Below are 19,777 nucleotides of genomic sequence, written 5' to 3'. Positions count from 1 at the left end.
TACATGAAAACTCTTTTTTTTTCCTAAATCTAAATGTTCTTCTTTACATTAAAACTATGGTAATATATTGATAGTTTCTTTCTCTAACCAAAGTTGGTTGGTTTTGGTTTGGCTTGGTTTGTTTTCTTATTGGCCAATAATAAAAAATGTTTATTAGCAAAAAATAGTGTTTAAAAATCATGCTAGCTTCTCTAACCTTTTGGAGATAATACAGACATATTGTTTTAATCCCAAAGGATAACTTGTAGTTCATCTTCTATAAAACAGAAAAATTTCATCTGAATGAAAATGAAAAATAATCCAGATGTTGATGATTGATAGATTTTTCTTTGTGTATGGTGCACAATAAAAACAACTCCAACAATTATATAAAATTTATCCTGTACTGCAATAAGATTTCTTGTTTCAGTGCTGGCTGGATAGAAATATTGAGTCATACATTTATAGCTGCTTCGATTCTGCTTTCACTAGAATAAAAACACAATAAAAACTATGACTTTATATAAACTAATACCCACTTAGTGCTACTAAGATAGGATATTGATAGTCCATTTACACAGGACTTCTTAGAAGTGTAACATTCTTAGACACACAGTGACCCAAATGCAACAAGACTAAAGAATATCGTCCCAGTCATGCACCGTACTTAAGGCGTGCTTCTGGGAAGTGGCTTTAGTCTCCTTTGGATTAAAGGCTTGGAAGTCAATTACTTTATTTCTTTAGTGAACATCCAAATCCCAGACTGATGTGAAAAGTTTTGGGGAAGGACCAAGCTCCAGTGTTTCTTCCATCTTCATCTCAAAGCAGAGTTAGCACTGCTGTATGAAATATTTCTAATTCCCTTCTGGAACTGTTTGGAGCCATAAACCTCTTCCCCTTGACTTAACATGGAAGGGTTGTACCACACCCTTTTACCCTCCAGCTGAACTCCTAAAATTTAGGCAAGTCAGCATCAAAGTTAATCATACCGAATAATAAACCTCACCCACTGTAATTGGAGGGTCTAAGGAGGAAGCTATGATTGGTGTGTAAATTTTGATGCAGTAGTTAAAAACACATCCAAATTTTCATACTCTGAAATGTAGCGGAGTATCCTCTAATAATCTTACCTTCACATAAATAGCTCAACTACCAGCAAATAAAACTGTATTCAAGTAGAGTACCAGTGAAGCTGATAATTTGTTAATAGAGCTGTGAGTAATAGAGAGAACCATCATTTTCAAATCCATCTGATTGTGTAGGCTCCTATGAGTTGGCTTAAAAGAGTTTAGGCTTCCAACTGTAACTAATAATAAAGAGTATTCTGTATTTCATATATCCCAAACTATTTTTTTATTAAATGCTAATGTAATTATAAAAGTTAATAACCTAAAAAAATTGGCACAAATTGAAAAATGTTAATATGGAAGCCTCACTAATGCATCATCACTTTGAAAGTGTGCTATGCACAGAATCCACAGAATTGCAACTAAAATCATTACTGCAAATTATTTTACCTTTAATTAGTAAATGTTCAATTTTGATGATGGAGATAACAGGAGAATTGAGAGAAACAGTCTCTCTATTTAAAAAAGAATGCCTCAGGAATTTGTGCATCAAATCCATTTTATTTCAGGCTTACAGGGGAGAGATTTGGCTAAGACTATGGGGAGCAACACTTCGGATCCAATCTGTTCAGCATAAAACATAACCTGCTGTGTGGCCAAAATGATTGGATACCTTAATACTCAGGAATAACAGCAAATGTTTTCTTTGCTGGAGTAAATTAGAGAAGCTTCTAAGATAAACTATCTTCCACATATTTAATATTTCATACATTAGAAATGCTTTAACCAGCCTTTGAGAAAATCTGTCTGACTCATAGCTGCTTGCAGAAAATCATACAGAAGTAGATGAGTTGCCATGGTGCCTAAATGCTAATGGACAGGCTCACTCTCTGGTAGCCATTAGAGGTACCATCCTTTCCCATCAGCTGTATGGAGAACTAAACACTTACTTTAAACTTCACCAGCTGCTGAAACTGAGGAAAACCTATCTGCCTGCGAGGGATGAACTGAATCCTATCACTTTCCTCTTGGATGTCTTGTTTAGTTTGCTTAGATTCTCCCTGTTTTTGCTTAAGATCATATCATATCTAACATGTCTAACTTACTCTTGAATCCAGTACTGCTTTGAATATAGATCCGAACTTGCTTGATTACTGATAAATACAACATCTCCCTAGAGTACTAAAACTAAACAGTGCTGTCTGATGATGTTGGCAATGTCTGTTAACTATAAATTTATACTCTCCCCACTGTACTTCCTGCCCTACAGTATTAAGTCTACCTGATTTCACTGTCATTCCCTTTAACATAGAGAAATGGTTATTTTCCTCCTTATATGAGAATCTAAGATTTGTCAAGATCATTTCACTGACAGTGACCTCCCTGAAGAATTGCTCTATTTTTTGAGTATGTCACTTACCTGCCATTACGAGCTAGAGCACCTTTTACATGAATGAACTATAATGCAGTTTATTTATACTACCAAATACCCTTAATAAAATCCTTGTTGCTTTTTTCCCCTTGATATTCTCTCTATTGTGTCTATTTCATTTTGTAAGTAAAAGTTATTGTAGGAGAATGGAAAAGACTCACATTATTCTGTTACAGAAGTACTAAAAAGCAATTCATTTCCCCTCATGAATTTCCTGCTGGCTTGCAGAACTGTTGTCTTACCAAACGGGTCATAAATAGACAAATGGAAAAATTAATAACTTGTACAAACATTCTTACTTGATTTAATAGATTTAAGAGGAGATTTTAAATTTAAACATTTAAGTTAGGAAGCTTGTCAAGGTATTCTTTTCCTCAAAACATGTGGCATGTCTTCTTCCTGTTAATAAAGGTAATAAGGATATCTGAAGGTCTTAATAACACCGCAGATCTGCATCTATAATGTTTCTTACACTGACTGAAAGGTAAAAAAATACATGCATTATGGATCCAGTTTCTTTGCACTCAGATACCTGTTCACTCAGAATGGCAAGGGTTAGTTTGTACTCCTCACTATTGCTTGAGTTTTTCACTTGATCATATTAGAAAACTGTACTCTAATATATCTGAATATCCTCACCTATCAGGAGATGCAAATCAATTTTCATGGGTAATGAGGGTAAATCCTTTATCACATTCCTTTACATATTAATTATTAAAACACCTTATGAATTAGACCTTGTTCCTCAAAACAGAATTGACCTCAGCCACGTTCTACATCATTAATTTTGTATGTGGAGCATATATATTGCTCAATTAATCAGTACTTAAGATCTGTACATAAGCAAGAGCACGGCTATAATTTGCACTTGCTTTTAGGTTCTACCTTCTAATTTCACACCCAGCATTCTCATAATCTCTAATTTTAATCACCTGGATGCGTGAGGTACCTAAGAATCACAGCAGCTCCATGCTTTGCCTGCTGCGTGTGCCTGCATTATAACCATACATTACTTAAACCCATTAAGAGTGATTCAGACCACTGTGCAATTTTAGTTTCTTGTATAGCCACCTGGATTAATTCCGTTAAAATAATTAGCATGCCAAAGCAGAACTTATTTTAAACCATTCCCTGCTTATCCCCAATAATAAATTAACAGAGGCAACAACTCCCTTCTTAATTTAACATAAAGGTGCAGGAAACTAGACACCAGGATTCTTTATTACAGATGGTCTGCCATAGTGCCAGTGCATTCACAAGCCAAATTAGACACCTCTGAAACCATGACAAAAGTACATGAAAAGAATGAACTATTTTGAATTCTGGGATTTTACGAGTTCAGGTCTGTGTTAGCTTAAGCTTTAGACACATTTTCAAACGTTCTTCTGTACCACAAAGGTTTTAAAAAAAATCACATGGAATTATATCACGTGATTAATTTATGAAAAAACAAATATCACAGATCTTAATAAAACTGCATCAGACATTCCCCTTCCACTCCCATTTCTGCAGCTGAAAGCAGTATCTATTTCTTCAGCAGACTACAGATAATGAAACAAGAGTTGCTACCACAGTGAATCCTAGCAAGGTCAGCAGAGTTCAGCCCTTCCCAACTCGTTAGTCTTGTTTATCCCTATCTGATCTACTTATCTGCTATTATCTCCCATTATACTTAGGTAGTTTTTAACCCTATCAGAATATGGTACCAGGGGCATCGTATGATGCTCAGTGTTTCTGACAGTACAAACCCCTAAATTATGAACTGACAATAAGAACTCATAACTTTAAAAATCACAGATGTACCCAACTTCAACTATTTCAAAAAGGTTTTTTTCTCTATTGGTAGTTGTAGATTTGAGAGTTGGATTATTAAAAATCTGAGTTAGGAGCATAGCTCCAGTACATTTTAAGTGGGACATTTAGTTCTATTGTGCTTAATGCCTTAAAAAATGTCAAAACTTATCAGCTTCAAAGGGCACCATTTTAAAGCTTTTGTTTTAATGATAAATAATGATTAGAGAATGCAAATTTTTTACTCAGTGAAAGAAGAGAGAGGTGTCAACTTTCTTCAAGAAAACATTTAAATCAGTCTGAGCTGAATACTAAGTCAGGAGAGTTTTGCACAGATTGATGTCTTAGCAACTTCAAAAGATAGCAGGAGAAGATGAATTTTGTAAATGGCTGATTCCACAATAATAATTCTCTGGAGGGTTCAAAATTCTCCATAAGAAATCTCATTCTTCATTTTTTTAATAACTGTCCTCTACAGATACTGCTTTCTCAGAAAAAAATATTACAGTGGTCATTAATTTTTAGTTTACAAATGTTGACACCTTATTTTGAGTTTGCCTGCTAGTTTCTATTCTTATGTTCTCATTCTCTGGTATCATTCTGCCCTTTCAGGATGAAATTTTGCATGTTCGCTCTTTAAATGGGGCTGATGCTGCATGCTTGTGTGTGTGCGTGTAGCCAAAATTAATCTTCTCTCAAAGGTATTTAATTAACATATCTAAAAAACAAATAATAGAAAGGCTTTCTAGTCCACTCAGACTATGAAATCAGTTGCAGAAGAATAGAGTAAAGGTAACATATGTACATTTAATATTGTAAAGCAAGGGTAAGTAAGTGATATACTTTTCTTTCTTTAAAGTCCAGCTAGGGCTATAGAATTACAGCAAGTCTGAGGTGGGAAGGCACCTCTGGAGATCACCTAGTCCAACCCTTCTGCTTAGAGCAGGCTCAGCTAGAGCAGGTTGCTCATGCCCAGCCAGGTTTTGAATATCTCCAGTGATGGAGACTCCACAACCTTTCCAGGCAACCTGTTCCAGTGTTATTGTAGATTTGTCACAAAATCCCAGCAAACAACATCGTTCCTTTAATTTGTCCCAGAGAAGACCAGAGAAAAGGTTGCACAGTCAGTCTCAAATTTATTTCCCGAGTCTCCTCTTCAGCAGGAGGGATAAGTGATGTTGAGTGACCTCTGGCAGCAGCAGATATTTATCTAAACATTGACAGCAAAGGGGAGTCAGTGCTTCCATCTATTCTCTGCTCACTTCTCACTTAACCCTGCTCACCTAAAAAGATGTCAAAGTAGCAAGTATCCCTGTTCACCTGCAGGATAAGTAGCCCATCAAAGCAAATAAGGTGTCTGTTTGCATGTGTGAAAGTACAGGTCAAGTTCTGCCTTTACCTTTATGATTAAGTGAAAGACTCATATTGTAATATCTGTAAATACATTGTGTTATAGTGTGTGATGTTTTCTCGGTATTTATCTCTGGAACTACTACAGTGTGTTAATGTAAATATAAATACAAATATATGACTAAAGGCAGGCAAAAAACAGCTACCCTATACTAGCTATAAAAATATATCTATATATAAAGAGTGAACTTTCTTCTATATGAAATGTTTTATGTACAGTGTAAGCAATGAATGATCTTTATCTTTGGAATTTAGCTATAAATTTTGATCTTTACTTTTGTAGTGGGACAACTGGGGAGGGGGGCACTGATCAGTCTTACCACTTTGTGTTTTATACCCACCCAAGAAATAGCACTATACCCATGTTGTCATCCTTTTTTTGCTTTATCCAGAAGGAAGTACAAAGATAAAGCTTTTTCTTAAATATAAAAATAAGACCGAAACAAAACAAAACCACCTTTGAAACATCTCCATCCACCACAAATGCATGTTCAAGTCCTGTTTTATTAATTGATGAGCACTTATTTTGAATTCAGGAGAGCACTGCTCATAAAACACTCAGCACATGTCAGGGTAAAAACTCTTAGAAAACATCTGCTTATTTTGTAGACACAATAATGAAGTTAAATAGAGTGAGCACACTAGAGCAATGTGATGGGAGAACACATTGAATCATGCCCCAATTACACTATTGCACATATCAGCACTTATAAACCTAATTAACAGAAAAACTATTCGCTTTACATAACGTTGAATATGAAACACCGGTTTCACATAAATATCTCATTTTGTTTGGATACAAAAAAAAGTAGGGAAGATCTTTCAAATGTGGCACCTTTATTAAAATAAGAACACCATGAAGTGACAACATTCACTTTTTGCCTGGGAAAAACAAAGATAAGTAGGAGCATGAAACTTCTGAAAGCTCTAAGTATTCTTTGATAAAATAGCCAGAAAGGGCTGGTTTTGGTCTACTAGCAGTGACCACCAAGAACACAGGGAACTAAATATGCCACATCTCAGCACACTGGCTTTGTATTTTCCTGTTGTTTAAAAAGTCTTTCAATGTACACAGCAATAGGCTGTACCAGTTATATGTTAGAGGTTTCTTTTCCTATGAAATTAAATTAATCATTAAACTGCCCATTATAAATGAAAAGCAATTGGTTTTAGATACCATACTTTGCTAGCTGTCCTAAGAAAAATACAGGCAATAGTAAAACAGGAGACTACACTCAGCAGTAGCTCAAATCTCATGTACAAATAAATTTCTTTATCCCTCTTACAAATTAAGAAGTTGTATCCCCTTTAAAATCATGCTGAACTGGGTGAGATTTTCTGCATTTAGCATACAACTGGTAGAAGAATATCCAAGCAGAAGCAAATGTCGTATCAATTACATCAGTACACTGTGCACTGGTGGTTATGATCACCCTTCAGTCATGAAGGTGTCATGGAATATTACACAGATGAATCCTTCAGGGGAACAAATCTTCATAATTTGTAAATAATAATAAACAGAGTAAACAAAAATAAATGTATTTCAAAGTGATTACTTGCAATCAAAAGCAAAAGAGCTACTCCAATAAACAGAAATATGTATGTGTTCTTCCCCTTGCAATACCCTCCATAAGGCAGACAGGTGTCCTTCATAATACAGGTCATGCTTTGTGAGGTGAAACCCACTAAGTCGTATGTGACAGCACATTAATTGGACTTGCACCCACTCATAACTACCTTGGTTAAGAGGGATATACTGAATTAAGAGAGTTGAGAAGTTGGTTTAATGTGCATAAGGGTAGAAACATGTGGGGAAACTAATATGGGATTAAAAGAGAAAATGCCTGTCTCAGAAATGCCAGTTACTTCTTGATATTAGAACTCATTATCATCTTGAAGAGAAGAGGCTTAGTTTTAAAACACAGGAAAAGTTGTTTAAGCAAGAAAAAAAAAAAATTACTGTGAAGATGATCAAATATAGGAACTGATTGCTCAGAGAGAATTTTGGAGGATTTTCCATATTTGTATTTATTTAAAACCTGGTTGGACATGGTCCTAAGTAACCTGATCTGAGCAGGGGATTGGAGTAGGTGATCTCCAGGGGTCCCTGCCAACTTCAGCAATGCTGTGATCCTGTGATTGTTAGGATAGAAAAATGCTACCTTAAACGGCTGTGAAAGCCAGAGGTTTCCTTTCATGTATCAGTTCACTTTTAATATACTACATTATTAATGATTGAACCTAGGAAGCACGTCAAAATCAATACACAGCACTACTGTCAACTCCCAGCACAAGAGGTCTAGCAATCTATGTAAATATTCACATCTGTAAACCAAGTCAGACACAGCAGCAGTGCTCTTCTGAGGAACAGGAATTTGGGATTAAGAGGAAAAGGCAAAGGATTAAAGACTGTCCTCTGCTTATGCCTCCCAATACATGACCAAAAAAAAAGGAAATATTTGAGCATGTAACACACCCAAAAAATTGGTACACCAGTACATAATGTGGACTAGCCTACTACATGGAACAGTTAACATATCCTATGGGACAGAAAGTTAACCTCACATAAATGTTTCTTTTTTTTTTTTTTCTTTTTTTCCTCTCTTTCAGTAAATCACTAGTTCAGAAACAGATACTTTTTCATTAGGGTCCAGAATGCTTTATCCCACTCTTTCATCTCCCTTGTTGCAATACAATGTCAGCCAGAGAAATCATGACAGGTATTAATGAAATACAACAATCTAGGGAGAGAAGGGTTTCATATAAAGTGTACAGCTTCCCTTTTTATGCTAAACTTTCATGCTCACCAAATGAAAATAGATCACTTTCTTTGTGCTTTAACAACACAGACCCAGAAGAATATCTACTAGAAATGCAGATAATTATCACTGCAAACCTTACAATATGCTGCCTACCTTTGTCATCGTAACAACATTTCCCATTTGCCAGCAACACATTTTGCTCCAGGTTTTCTTTAAAATCAGTAAAGAATGATTTAAACTCCTTCTGTCTTTATAGTCCTGGAGACAGGGATTCCCTTTTCATAAAAATTACATAGGAAGAAAAAAGTTTTAGAAGAGGAAAAAACTGTGAACTACAGCCAACATTCATATCAACCAAATGGTCTGGTATATTACCTAAAGCAAAAAAAGCTTCCACTCGGAAGCTAAATTCAAAATGACCTTGTGCTTTTTTTCAAAAAGGCTGGCAGCTGAGGTCATTGGAATAAATTGTGATAGACAGTGCTTCTCTCTGAATAGTTAGAAGGCATGTCTAGTACATGAATTAACACCAAGTAGCAAAAAAACCCAACCAAAACACAGCAAAGAACATTGTCCCGTTTCTTTGTAAAATAATGATAAATATAGTCTACAATAATTATGACTTTAATGAAATAATGTAGGTTTTCAGCAACTTTATTTCACCATCAAGTATGTGCTACCCTTTTCAATTCTACATTCATAAATTAATCCTGTTCTTTATTGGCCTCTACTGTTAACAGCATAAGCATCTGTAACTACATTTCCCCAGCAGGCAGATCCCAGCTGCACAGAATATTATGTAGTGTTGTTTAAAATATATATTGTAGTTGTGTTAAAGCTCACTAAATCACTGAGTCAAAAACAATGAAATGGAAAAGAAGCCAGAACTGCTAGTGAGTGTTTTAATTGAGATTTAAATATGCAAATTGAAAGCAAACTCGTCACTATTCACTTTTGTAAGGAAATTGTTAACGGTAATTTCAGAAGAAGGCAATTTTCAAAAGGGTATTTTTTTCAATCCATTCTCTTGCAAACACATAAGCAACCTCTGTCAAAGGATTTTAATCTGTCAATAGGAATGCATGAGTCCTCAACTTGTTTCTATAATAGCACCTTTTCACCAGCATATTTTGATTGACAGATTCTTATTTTTAACATCTGCCTCTTTTGGGAGCAGCTTAATGTTAAGACGAAAAACACTCTTGGGGTTTCAAAGCAGGTGGAAAAACTCACAGTTCTGATTAAATGAGAACTGCTTCTAATCCTGTTTTCCACTGTGCCTTAAAGCACCCTATATAAAGAAGAAAGCACATCTTGTCACTTCTGAAACATTTAAAGAAGAAAAAGGGGGGAAAAAAAGAGTACATGTAACTTACCATTAAAGTTTACTGCCCGGATATAGCTAAGTAGTTCTTTACCATCAATTGTGCTCATCCTTGGGCATAGACCAATATATCCGGGACAGAGATCTTTATGCATGTTGTGTAGTGCATAGGCCATGGAATATACTGCATCAATTACAAACTGAACTTTTCCTTCTTGCTCATAGGCTGAATCTCTTGCAATTCTTTCTAAGCCTAAGGAAGAAAGAAAAAGAGTCAGTTTACTTCTGTTTGTGTGTGTGTGTACGTGAATGAGTATTTGCATGCAAAAATTCACAGTAGAACATAAATAATTACAGTCAGATTGATAGGTATAGTTAGGACTCATCTATCCATCACCTAAATAAACAAGACAAGGAAAAATATCGCCATCTGGTTCTGCCTCTAATCATTGTACACGGTGCCAGGTATATAAACAGTATGTTGAGTTCTGGGTTGGGAAAAAGGACAGAACATTTCATTACAAGAAAAAGAAATATAGATATATGTATTTCTACAATCCAGTAGAAAAACCTTCTTCCCGCCTTATTGATTTTCATTCAACAGCTATTTATTGTTATTTATAGGACACTTCTACAGCAGCCTGCCATTCTGTTTTAGATAAATTTAAGGCTACCTTGATTTTTATCCGTGTCTATTGTTTGATAAGCATTATTTAAACATGTCAGGGAAAAAAGCTGAATGCTTGCCAAGTGATGTGGCCATCTGTCTCCATATTGAAAAGTGCTTATTCTGAGAATTTTTTCCTGTATTTACTAGTGAATTATGCTTCACATTGAGAACCATGTACTGTCTGGTATTTTCTACAGTGACATTTTTCCTTCAGAGGGAACACAGAACAAATCAATATATTATGAAATTTTGCAGGAATTACCCACATTAATGACATATGTCCAAATCCAAAGAACCTTTTACATTCATAGGTGATAGTAGTAAGTGGAAAAATAAAGTTCAGGAAAATTATATTTTAAGTAGACTACCAGTATGAAATCCCATGTCCCATACAGAAATTCAGCCACTTATTTCAAAGGCTCAAAATCTTCATTTACAAGGGGAAAGAGGGCTCTGCAGATCTCGACATGAAATATGCCCTGCTGAAATCTACAGTCAAGTTCCCATTGACTCAGGGAACACAAGATTAAATACCTAGGTTATCTACCAGATTAAAAACTCCTTCAGTTTGAAAATAATCCATTCACATTCATTAAGACTATTTAGCAATGAACCAAAAGTTTATGCACATTTTTGTTTTATTTTAACATTCTACATCTTATTTTTTATGTTCCTTTTTTTTCTCTAAAACCGGGCTTTTATCAGTTCAAGATATCAATTTCGTTGTATCCAAGTTTTTAAAAGGGCATTGTTTATGCCTGAGAATATACTGTATGCAAGATCTTTCTTTAGTCAAAGTATGCAAGAACGTAAGACATGAAAAACAAGCCAGGGAATCTACTGAGAAGCCTTTCTTCTGTTTGTCTGCTGCACTTCAGTGCCACTGTCTCACATTACAATGATAACATATGAACAAATTTGTAATCTGACAATCAGTAGTGTTTTGCGCTTTAAACATTCCTGAGCACTGGGAGCAATAGACAGCCTTGAAAAATCACAATGTACTTTTATTTCTCCTCAGGGATTAGTTAAAAAAAAAAAATCACTACCTCTTGAAAAGGTACTAACCATTTGGAGAAGAAACCATATAACTCATTTTTGTGATTTGTTACAAGTAACTTCAGAGACACTTTTCAAGACATGTTATCTAATAATTAGCAAATAATTAGTAAATAGTGGGACTCTACTGCAAAGAAACAAACAGAAAAGCTTTTCATTGCACATGCTGAAAATCACACAATTAGTTGCAATACATTTCCCAGGCATAAAAGAAGTTTTGAAGGATGGAAGAGAAGTGGCTTCGTTAGATTGCAACTTTATTAACTTATTTCACTTGGGAACTAGCTTCCAACAGTAAGTGATGGGTAGAGCTCAGGATCCCTACCTTAATTGTTCCTACCTTGTTAAGGACTGCCAGACGACAAGTGAAGGACAGGGTTTACAGAACTCCTGCAGGCACAAAACAGTCAATAACCTGCATGTGCTCCCAAGAGCTTCCTCATCCTCTAAACAGGATTGTCAGGACGGGAGGAGTTTGAAGGACATATATCCATTCTAATTGCTAAGCCAAATGTAATTCCCCTCACACGTCAGATGGATGGGTGTGTATGTTGAAGAGTGGGGGGTTGGTGAAAGACAGAAGGGAATAATTTTCTATAATAACTGCTAAGTCATAAAACACTAAAGGTTGCAAGTGTATTGTACTAAGTGGTACAGATTTTAAAGGGAAAAAAAAAATCAGTATTACACTCCCCTATGTTATACTGCAGTTTAAACACACATAGGATTTGCATAAATTTCTTCCACAGCATAACATTTTACCTTTACTCTTCACAGATATGTGATAATAAACTACTTTATCATATAAATTACAGAGAAAAAAATTAATTTATTAGGACTGAATGAGTTTCCTTACATACAAAGGGGTGATGAATACCACAGAATTATCAGTTTTGAACCTGTCAAACCCAGAAGGCAATATACAAGAAGAGTCTCTGTGCTTTGTATATCTCAAAAAACCAATAAATTGGATTATGTGTTCTTTCTTTTTGAGGTTTCACTTCATCTTCTCTTTCTAGAATTCTCAAAAATCTAAACCAATAATTTATAAAGGTGACAAGAACTCATCAACTTACATTACATTACACTGCCCTAAATAAATTTAAATGTATAGCAGTAAAATGATGCATATTGTCTAAGCCATAAATATGGTCAGCTACTATAGAGGGAAGACATGATTATAATTTTTCTTCAGGCTTGTATAGCAAGTAATAACAGTTTCATTTATAACTTGACTCTGAGCTCTACAAGGCATGTTTCTACAGGCACTGGTGACTTGAAAGAATATAAAAATTTGTACCTCATAATAGAAATTTTTTAATGCTTTCTTAATGATCACTTCAATTTCTCATCCTACAGTTTTTCCTCTGGAAAAATTGCTTAGGCTGTGTCTTTTTCAAAAAGAATGAGAAGATGTTCCTAACTCTTGAATCTGGGCACTTGGTACCACTATGGTCTGAGAGCATGTCAAGAACCAAGACAAGAACTGGGCTCACACTGTCCCTCCCTATTCTGATCTCCAGACAAAGGAAACCCAGGGAAATGTGCCATGGTGCTTTCCAGCAGGTCTTTCAATCCAGCTGTTGAGAAGTGCAAGCTTGTGGGAATTTCAGAAGGTGTCAAGACTTTCCCCAACCAATGGAGAAAATACATAGATACATGTACTAATGTTACTATCCTGGGGTAGAGAAGAGCTAGGAGAGGTGTATAATAGCCCAGGAAAAGTGCCAGCTGTTCCTGGCTCCTTCCATTTGAAATCTCTTTTGGGAACCCTAGAGTGACCAGAGAATGATCCTATAAGAGCCTGTACATGTGAAAGAGCTGCTACAGCTACTCTTGCACTTCCTGAGCAAGAGTGACAAGTTGGACTGTTGCAGGAGGTATAGCCTCCATACCTTCTAATAATTTCCTGCTTTGTTCCTATAGTTCCTGTGCTGCAGGAAAAATTGTGCATCCTGCTCAGGATGGTGGAACTCACCTATGACAGGGAAAGATAAGGAGCATAGCAGTAGTAAGGTAAGACGTCGATTAGGTGGATAAGGGGATGTGGCAGGGGCTACTAGTCTCGGGGGGGATAAGGCGAAGCAGGTGACATTGTCAGTTCCCCAGGTATGAACTGGGAATCAAGAGATTTCAGGGAATATAATCAAGACAAATTAGGTCTTTACAACAATAAATTAAACTGTACCTTAATTAAAAACTTAATAACAGCATACAGTAAGTAAATAAAGATTAATGTAATATAGCTAAGATAATGAATTCATACATGGGTGATAATATCACCTGTGGGATACAAACAACTATTTTAAAAAATCAAGACTTAAGTTGCTGATCTCACCAACAGGGGACTAATCTGCTAGGTGATACATGTTGCGTAATTCATCTAAGTTTTAGATACCATATTCTTAATGATGATCTTAAAGCATATGTAGAAATCATTTCTGTGCACATATAAGTCCATGACAATAGGAAAACTTCAGAGCAAAGTTCCTAGTTATTATTCTCTTAAGAATATAAAAAGTTCTAAGTAAGGCAAATGGATATATCTGTTTTGTTACTTGTGACATAGGAAAAAATTATTTATTTATTTATTTAACTGCCCTGTTTCTGGAAATTGCTGGTTCACCTAACATTTCTGAGCAACCACATTCCTGTTGTCTCACAGATCTTTCTGTTTCATTTAGCATTATTGAAAGTAATTTATGTAAAAGTGCAGCCTTCATTACCTCTCATGATTGTTTCTGTAGTTTTAAGAATCCGTCCCATATATCTAGTTAAAATCTTAATTTATGCTACTTGAAGACTAAAGATTGAATTCACAGACCTTGTATACAACAGTTGGTTAGAGCTTCATATTGGAATAATATTGGCCTCAAGTTGCGCCAGGGGAGGTTCAGGCTGGATATTAGGAAAAAGTTCTTTACTGAGAGAGTAGTGAAACACTGGAACAGGCTGCCCAGGGAGATAGTGGAGTCACCATCCCTGGAGGTATTCAAGGAGCGTGTGGATGTGGCATTGTGGGATGTGGCTTGATGGGTATGGTGCTGTGTGGTGTGGGTGGGTTTTTTTGTGTGGGTTGTGGTGTGTTTTGTGGTTTGTGGGTGGTTTTGGTTTTGTGTGTGTGTGGGGGGGGTGTTTTGGGTTTTTTTGTTTTGTTTTGTTTTTTTTTTATGGTTGGACTTGATGATCTTACAGGTCTTTTCCAACCTTAGTGATTCTGTGATTCTGTGATTCTGTGAAGGTGCAGGGTTTAAGAAAGGTTTTGGGCACTGGACAGCTTTGGGAAACAGGAGTGGGGCTCCACAGTTTAGAGGAATAGAGATATCTCATATGGGGATGCAGTGTGCATGGGAATAGGATCCTGATTTTGAGAGAATAATCATCACAAGCTCAGGTTAGGCTTAGAAAAAATAATGCAGTCAGAGATAAGAAAGTAGGAACACATAACTAGAGCTCCATGTAGAATCATAGAATCATAGAATAATAGAATCATAGAATATTTAGGTTGGAAAAGACCTTTACGATCAAGTCCAACCATTAACCTAACACTGCCAAGTCCACCACTAAACCATGCCCCTAAGTGCCTCATCCGCATGTCTTGTAAATACCTCCAGAGATGGTGATACAACCACCTTCCTGGGCAGCCTGTTCCAATGCCTGACAACCGTTTTAGTGAAGAAGTTTATTCTAATGTCCAATCTAAACCTCCCTTGGTGCAACTTGAAGCCATTTCCTCTTGTCCTGTTACTAGTCACTTGGGAGAAGAGACCAACACCCACCTCACCAAAACCCCCTTTCAGGTAACTGTAGAGAGTGATAAGGTCTCCCCTCTGCCTCCTTTTCTCCAGACTGAACAACCCCAGTTCCCTCACCCGCTACTCATAAGACTTGTGCTCCAAACCCTTCACCAGCTGGACACACAATTGACCTTCTCTGGACATGCTCCAGCATATAGGAAATGGGATGCTTCAGGGTGTTGTCTTGATTTCCTAATCTCTGGTGCTTTTTTTCCTTATTAATCATCTCCTTTATTATCATTTTTTCTTTGTTTTGTCTAGGATTGATTGGAACACAACTGGCCAGCTCACTTTTCATCTTCAGTTCAAATACTGGCTTAGTGTAAGCCTTCTTCCATTGTTTTAAGGTAGTAATTCAGCTTATCAAAATCAGAGTTAAAAACTCAGAAAACTTTCAACTTTCCTCTCTGAAAACTCTCAGGTGGAAATTATAGAAATGTTCTTTTTAAAAACTCACCTTTAGTTATTACAATGTGTCATAGTCTTTCACTTAGTTAAAATGGAAATTACTTTTTCATCAACATCTGGTAGGGTTACATCTTTTATTTCACTAACCTACTGTGCAATTATTGATACATCTAGCAATGGACTAATATTTTATGTCTGCTTGAAAAACTCAACTGCTCACTATAGATTTCCATTTATACTATTTTAAGCTATTTATTTCTATGTTTGCTATTGCTTGATTTATGTATCTTACTCTTACAGTTGGTCATTTTGGTCAAAATCAGTATTTATCAGGAAAAAAAAAAAGCTTAAAAAAACCGCCCAGGACTTGCACGTCCTGTCCTTCAGTTGGAGAACAGAAATGTGAACAGTTGCCTTAGCAGTGATGGAAGTCCTGAGGCAGGAGGGCCAGGAATCTCCTAACCGTGGATTTGTCACCAGCAAGGAAATATCACCATCCAGTAGCTTGTATTCCTCCCTCCTTTCCACATTCCCATCCACTCTTCTGTCTCTATGTCCCCCCTCGCATGTGCTGAGTGACAAATCAGCTCTTTTATGGACTGTGCTCTAAATAAGGAGATAAATCTTTCTGGGGTAACGGTGGGAGGACAAGTAATGTGGAGCAGGGGAGAAAAATCACAATAAAAATTATTGTGAAAATTATAACAGGCAAAATCGTTGCTCATGAACAGCTTTTATTCTATTTGCTTCCCTTTACCTGCCTTTTATTACATATGCTTGTGTATAATTACTGCTTAAAGACAGTTGTTCCATCTGTGCAACTCTTGGTTTTTTTTTCCAAACTTCTGTTTAGACAAGTCTGGATCTTGGATATCTAGTAACATTTTTTCAGTTCACAGTTACAATTCACATTTTTTACTCACTGTTAAATTATTTATACCCATTACTCGGCTCACAAAACAGCTCTACTTAAGCTGCACTTGGAAGCAAAAGAAATCGAAGATAAATATTATTGTGTTGAGATTGAAATTTCTGTGCATGCCATTCACAGCCACAACTAAATCACAATAATTTGTAATCAGGCTCCCACTAATTTTCAGCTCACCCATGATAGTCCTCTATTTGTCAGAATTGGTTAGAACTTCCCATCTTTGCAGCAACAGTTTTTCCCTCAGAAAGTTGGCATCTGTACCTGTAAGCCATTTCAGCAGGCTCAGCAGGAAGCACCAGGAGCATATGTTGCTCCCATTGAAGTCTTCCCAATTATTCAGCTGTTTTCCTCACACATTATAGAGTTTGCTCTCTCAGAACAAATAATGCAGTAGAAATTATAATCTTCTGTTACTCAGACTTAAGGGGATGGTATACTTTTACGGTGGGGGAGTTGAGTTTTCTAATAGCTGCATGGTAACTGTGATGCTTGCTTTGTGCATGAGTTAGTAGTTTGCAGAGTGCATCACAAAACCTGCGGCTCCTGTGTAATAGTATGATATCAGTTTAGGAAACAATTCAGAGAGGAACTTAAGGATAATATCAATTTTCTCAGCCATTCCAAAAAGAAAATTGAGAATGTAGAAGCAATGATAGTGAAATGAAGCAGTTTGACTGTCTACTCTGACAGTTGTGGTTTTGTAGTTTAATAAACTGGCACTTGATGTAATTTTTCTGGGGTTATGCCTCTGTACACCAACTCACAAAAAAAAAAAAAAAAAAGACAGAAAAACAAGACAGCAAGACCAATTAGCTAAAGTCTGAGAAAGAAAGTTTTTCAATCCCTAGAGTAATGTGGAGATTTTAAAATACTTCCTACCCAGAACTGGGCTGAAACTTCGCATTTTTAAAACACTTTTCAAACAGAAAATAACAAAAAGAACATTTCATGTAAGTGAATATGTTTCAATAATTTTCACTTTAACATCGGCATAAATGAGAAACTAGCTTTTTTGTTTGCCTGGTTCTTTAAATGATATACCTTAAAAACTGTATTACTGCCCACAAATATTTTTCATTGGAAATACCATAACATTTTTCCTGACCTTCACAGTAAATCGGAAATTTTTTCAGCAAAACACTTCTAACAAATGCACAATAGTATATATCAAAGTGGAATTAAACCATTATTCCAGCCATATTGAGGGTTTTTATTCCTACTACTATATGTGACATTTACTAGAGTGTTTTCTCTTAGAAAAACAAACTGAAGTTGCATTGCTAATAGAAGATGCTCTTTTTCCTCATTTCTGTGCTTTGAGAGAGCCCCTAACAACAGTTTGAATATTGTTATCAGAGTGAAAAACTTTCCTTTTTCTGGTTAATGCCTTCACATTGCTTAATTATAGCTCCTTGAAACAGCGTATAGAGTTGGAGAACACAGGCATTCAAAACTCTCAAACATTTAAAACCTAAGTCTACTACATCTAACAGCAGCAGTATTGTGTAAAATCTCATCTTGCTGAGCCAAGATTTGCCGTGATGTGTATGTTATGCTAGAGAGTAATCACTGCTTTCAAATAATGAGGAGACACTGTTGGATAAGGTTTCTGTCAACCACACTAAAAACCACACCATGCATTTAAAAGAAAAGGTGTATCAAAAATACAGTGGGATAAGCAATATTTCTTTCAGGCAGGTCACTAGTCAGTATCAATAGAATTGCCCATGTAGGAATATATTATTTAGAGTGGACAAAACTTGAAGCTGGGTATAACAGTTTAAAAAGTTATATGTCTTTGTTATCAACAGATTGCAGCTTTGAAATTGCAGGCAGAGCATTACTAATGTTACTGCCAGAAGATTCTTGCCCTCTAAAAATGGTGCTCTGGCAGAGATCTGTTCAGCTATACTGGTTCACTTTCTAGCTACAATACATCTGACAACTTGAGAGCACATACCCACTCCAGAAATACCTGCAGAAAAGAGGAAGATACTGTAGAAGTTTAAATAAAATGGAGAGACACCATTGCATTACTAAGTAAGGTTCCACAGTAATTAATAAATCTAACATCACAATAGGTTTTGTTAGATTTTCTCCAGGTTTTATGCCAGAGAGCAAACCACAGTCAAATTTTGCGAAGCTTTCTTTATAATTCATTCTGTGCATTTTGCAGGTTTCCTAAATATTTACATAGTCATTTAAATATCACTCAAGTCCCCTCTTGCTTCTTCCGGTTTTGTTTTAGAAAAGACACCAAAGTCAGAGATTCACATCTCAGTTTTGCTTGAGTCTTATACTTCTGCAAATTTTGTACCATCTGTCATTTAGAAGTGTTAGTGATCTGCTGTCTCTTTCATTCTTCTGTATTTCTAGTTTTACTGTGTATTAAAGTAATGCAGTTGGTTTGATTTGTCTTACTACAGTATTGCACTTTTTTAACCCTCTAATTATATCTATTCTGCTTTACTTATAAAAACAAAAATTTAATGCAGAAGCAAGTTCAATTTATATATTTGTCAGCTTTAAGATTTTATTTTACATATTTCAGTATATAGCAACAAACAAAATTCAGTTTCAAATGTAAAACCGTGAGTTTTACCATTAATTACCATTCCCTAAATACTACAAAAATAGGGAATTTCAGCCTTAAAAGTTGTCAGTTTGATTTGTGAACAAGGAATGTTATTTTACTGATTTTTGACCAAATCAAAATAGTACAGAAAAAAAATTTTTATTATGTTATAAAAAGAGGTGTGTTTGTCATAATTAAACGATGTCAAAATTTTTATTTGAGCTTTCTGAACAAAATAACGTGAAGATAAAGGAGAACACTTGCTTACTGTTTGCTGAAACAGAGATCTAAGGACTACTTGATCAAAGACATTTTAAATTTTGTTTGAACTTCAACTCTCAAAGTTAGGTTAACCTTTTTGACTCTACTTTGAATTTCTGTACCCATAAATATAAATGTTTTCATTAATAATAGCAGTTAAAAGAATGGAATAACGTGGAAGCATTTGTCAGTCTCCATCCCACTTCAACTTCTATAAAGTCTATGAAAATCTGATACAGCTTTGTATCCTGTTCATTTCATAACTGGGACCAAAGACATGCTAAGCAATTCGGTCTTGCACCCTGGTAGCC

The 19,777-nt window shown here is 35.8% G+C and overlaps 1 protein-coding gene across 1 annotated transcript in view; it reads right to left on the bottom strand.

Moving 5' to 3' along the window:
- GRM8 (glutamate metabotropic receptor 8) overlaps positions 1-19,777 on the bottom strand; it is a 360,444-nt gene that overhangs the window by 135,834 nt on the left and 204,833 nt on the right. The window contains exon 6 of the mRNA XM_059815960.1: positions 9,818-10,018. Within this exon, the coding sequence (XP_059671943.1) occupies positions 9,818-10,018 (201 nt within the window). The remainder of the gene's footprint in view (positions 1-9,817; positions 10,019-19,777) is intronic.

This window comes from Gavia stellata, chromosome 4 (genome assembly GCF_030936135.1).
Source record: "Gavia stellata isolate bGavSte3 chromosome 4, bGavSte3.hap2, whole genome shotgun sequence".
Taxonomy (NCBI): Eukaryota; Metazoa; Chordata; class Aves; order Gaviiformes; family Gaviidae; genus Gavia; species Gavia stellata.
This window is presented reverse-complemented; position numbering and strand designations above follow the sequence as displayed.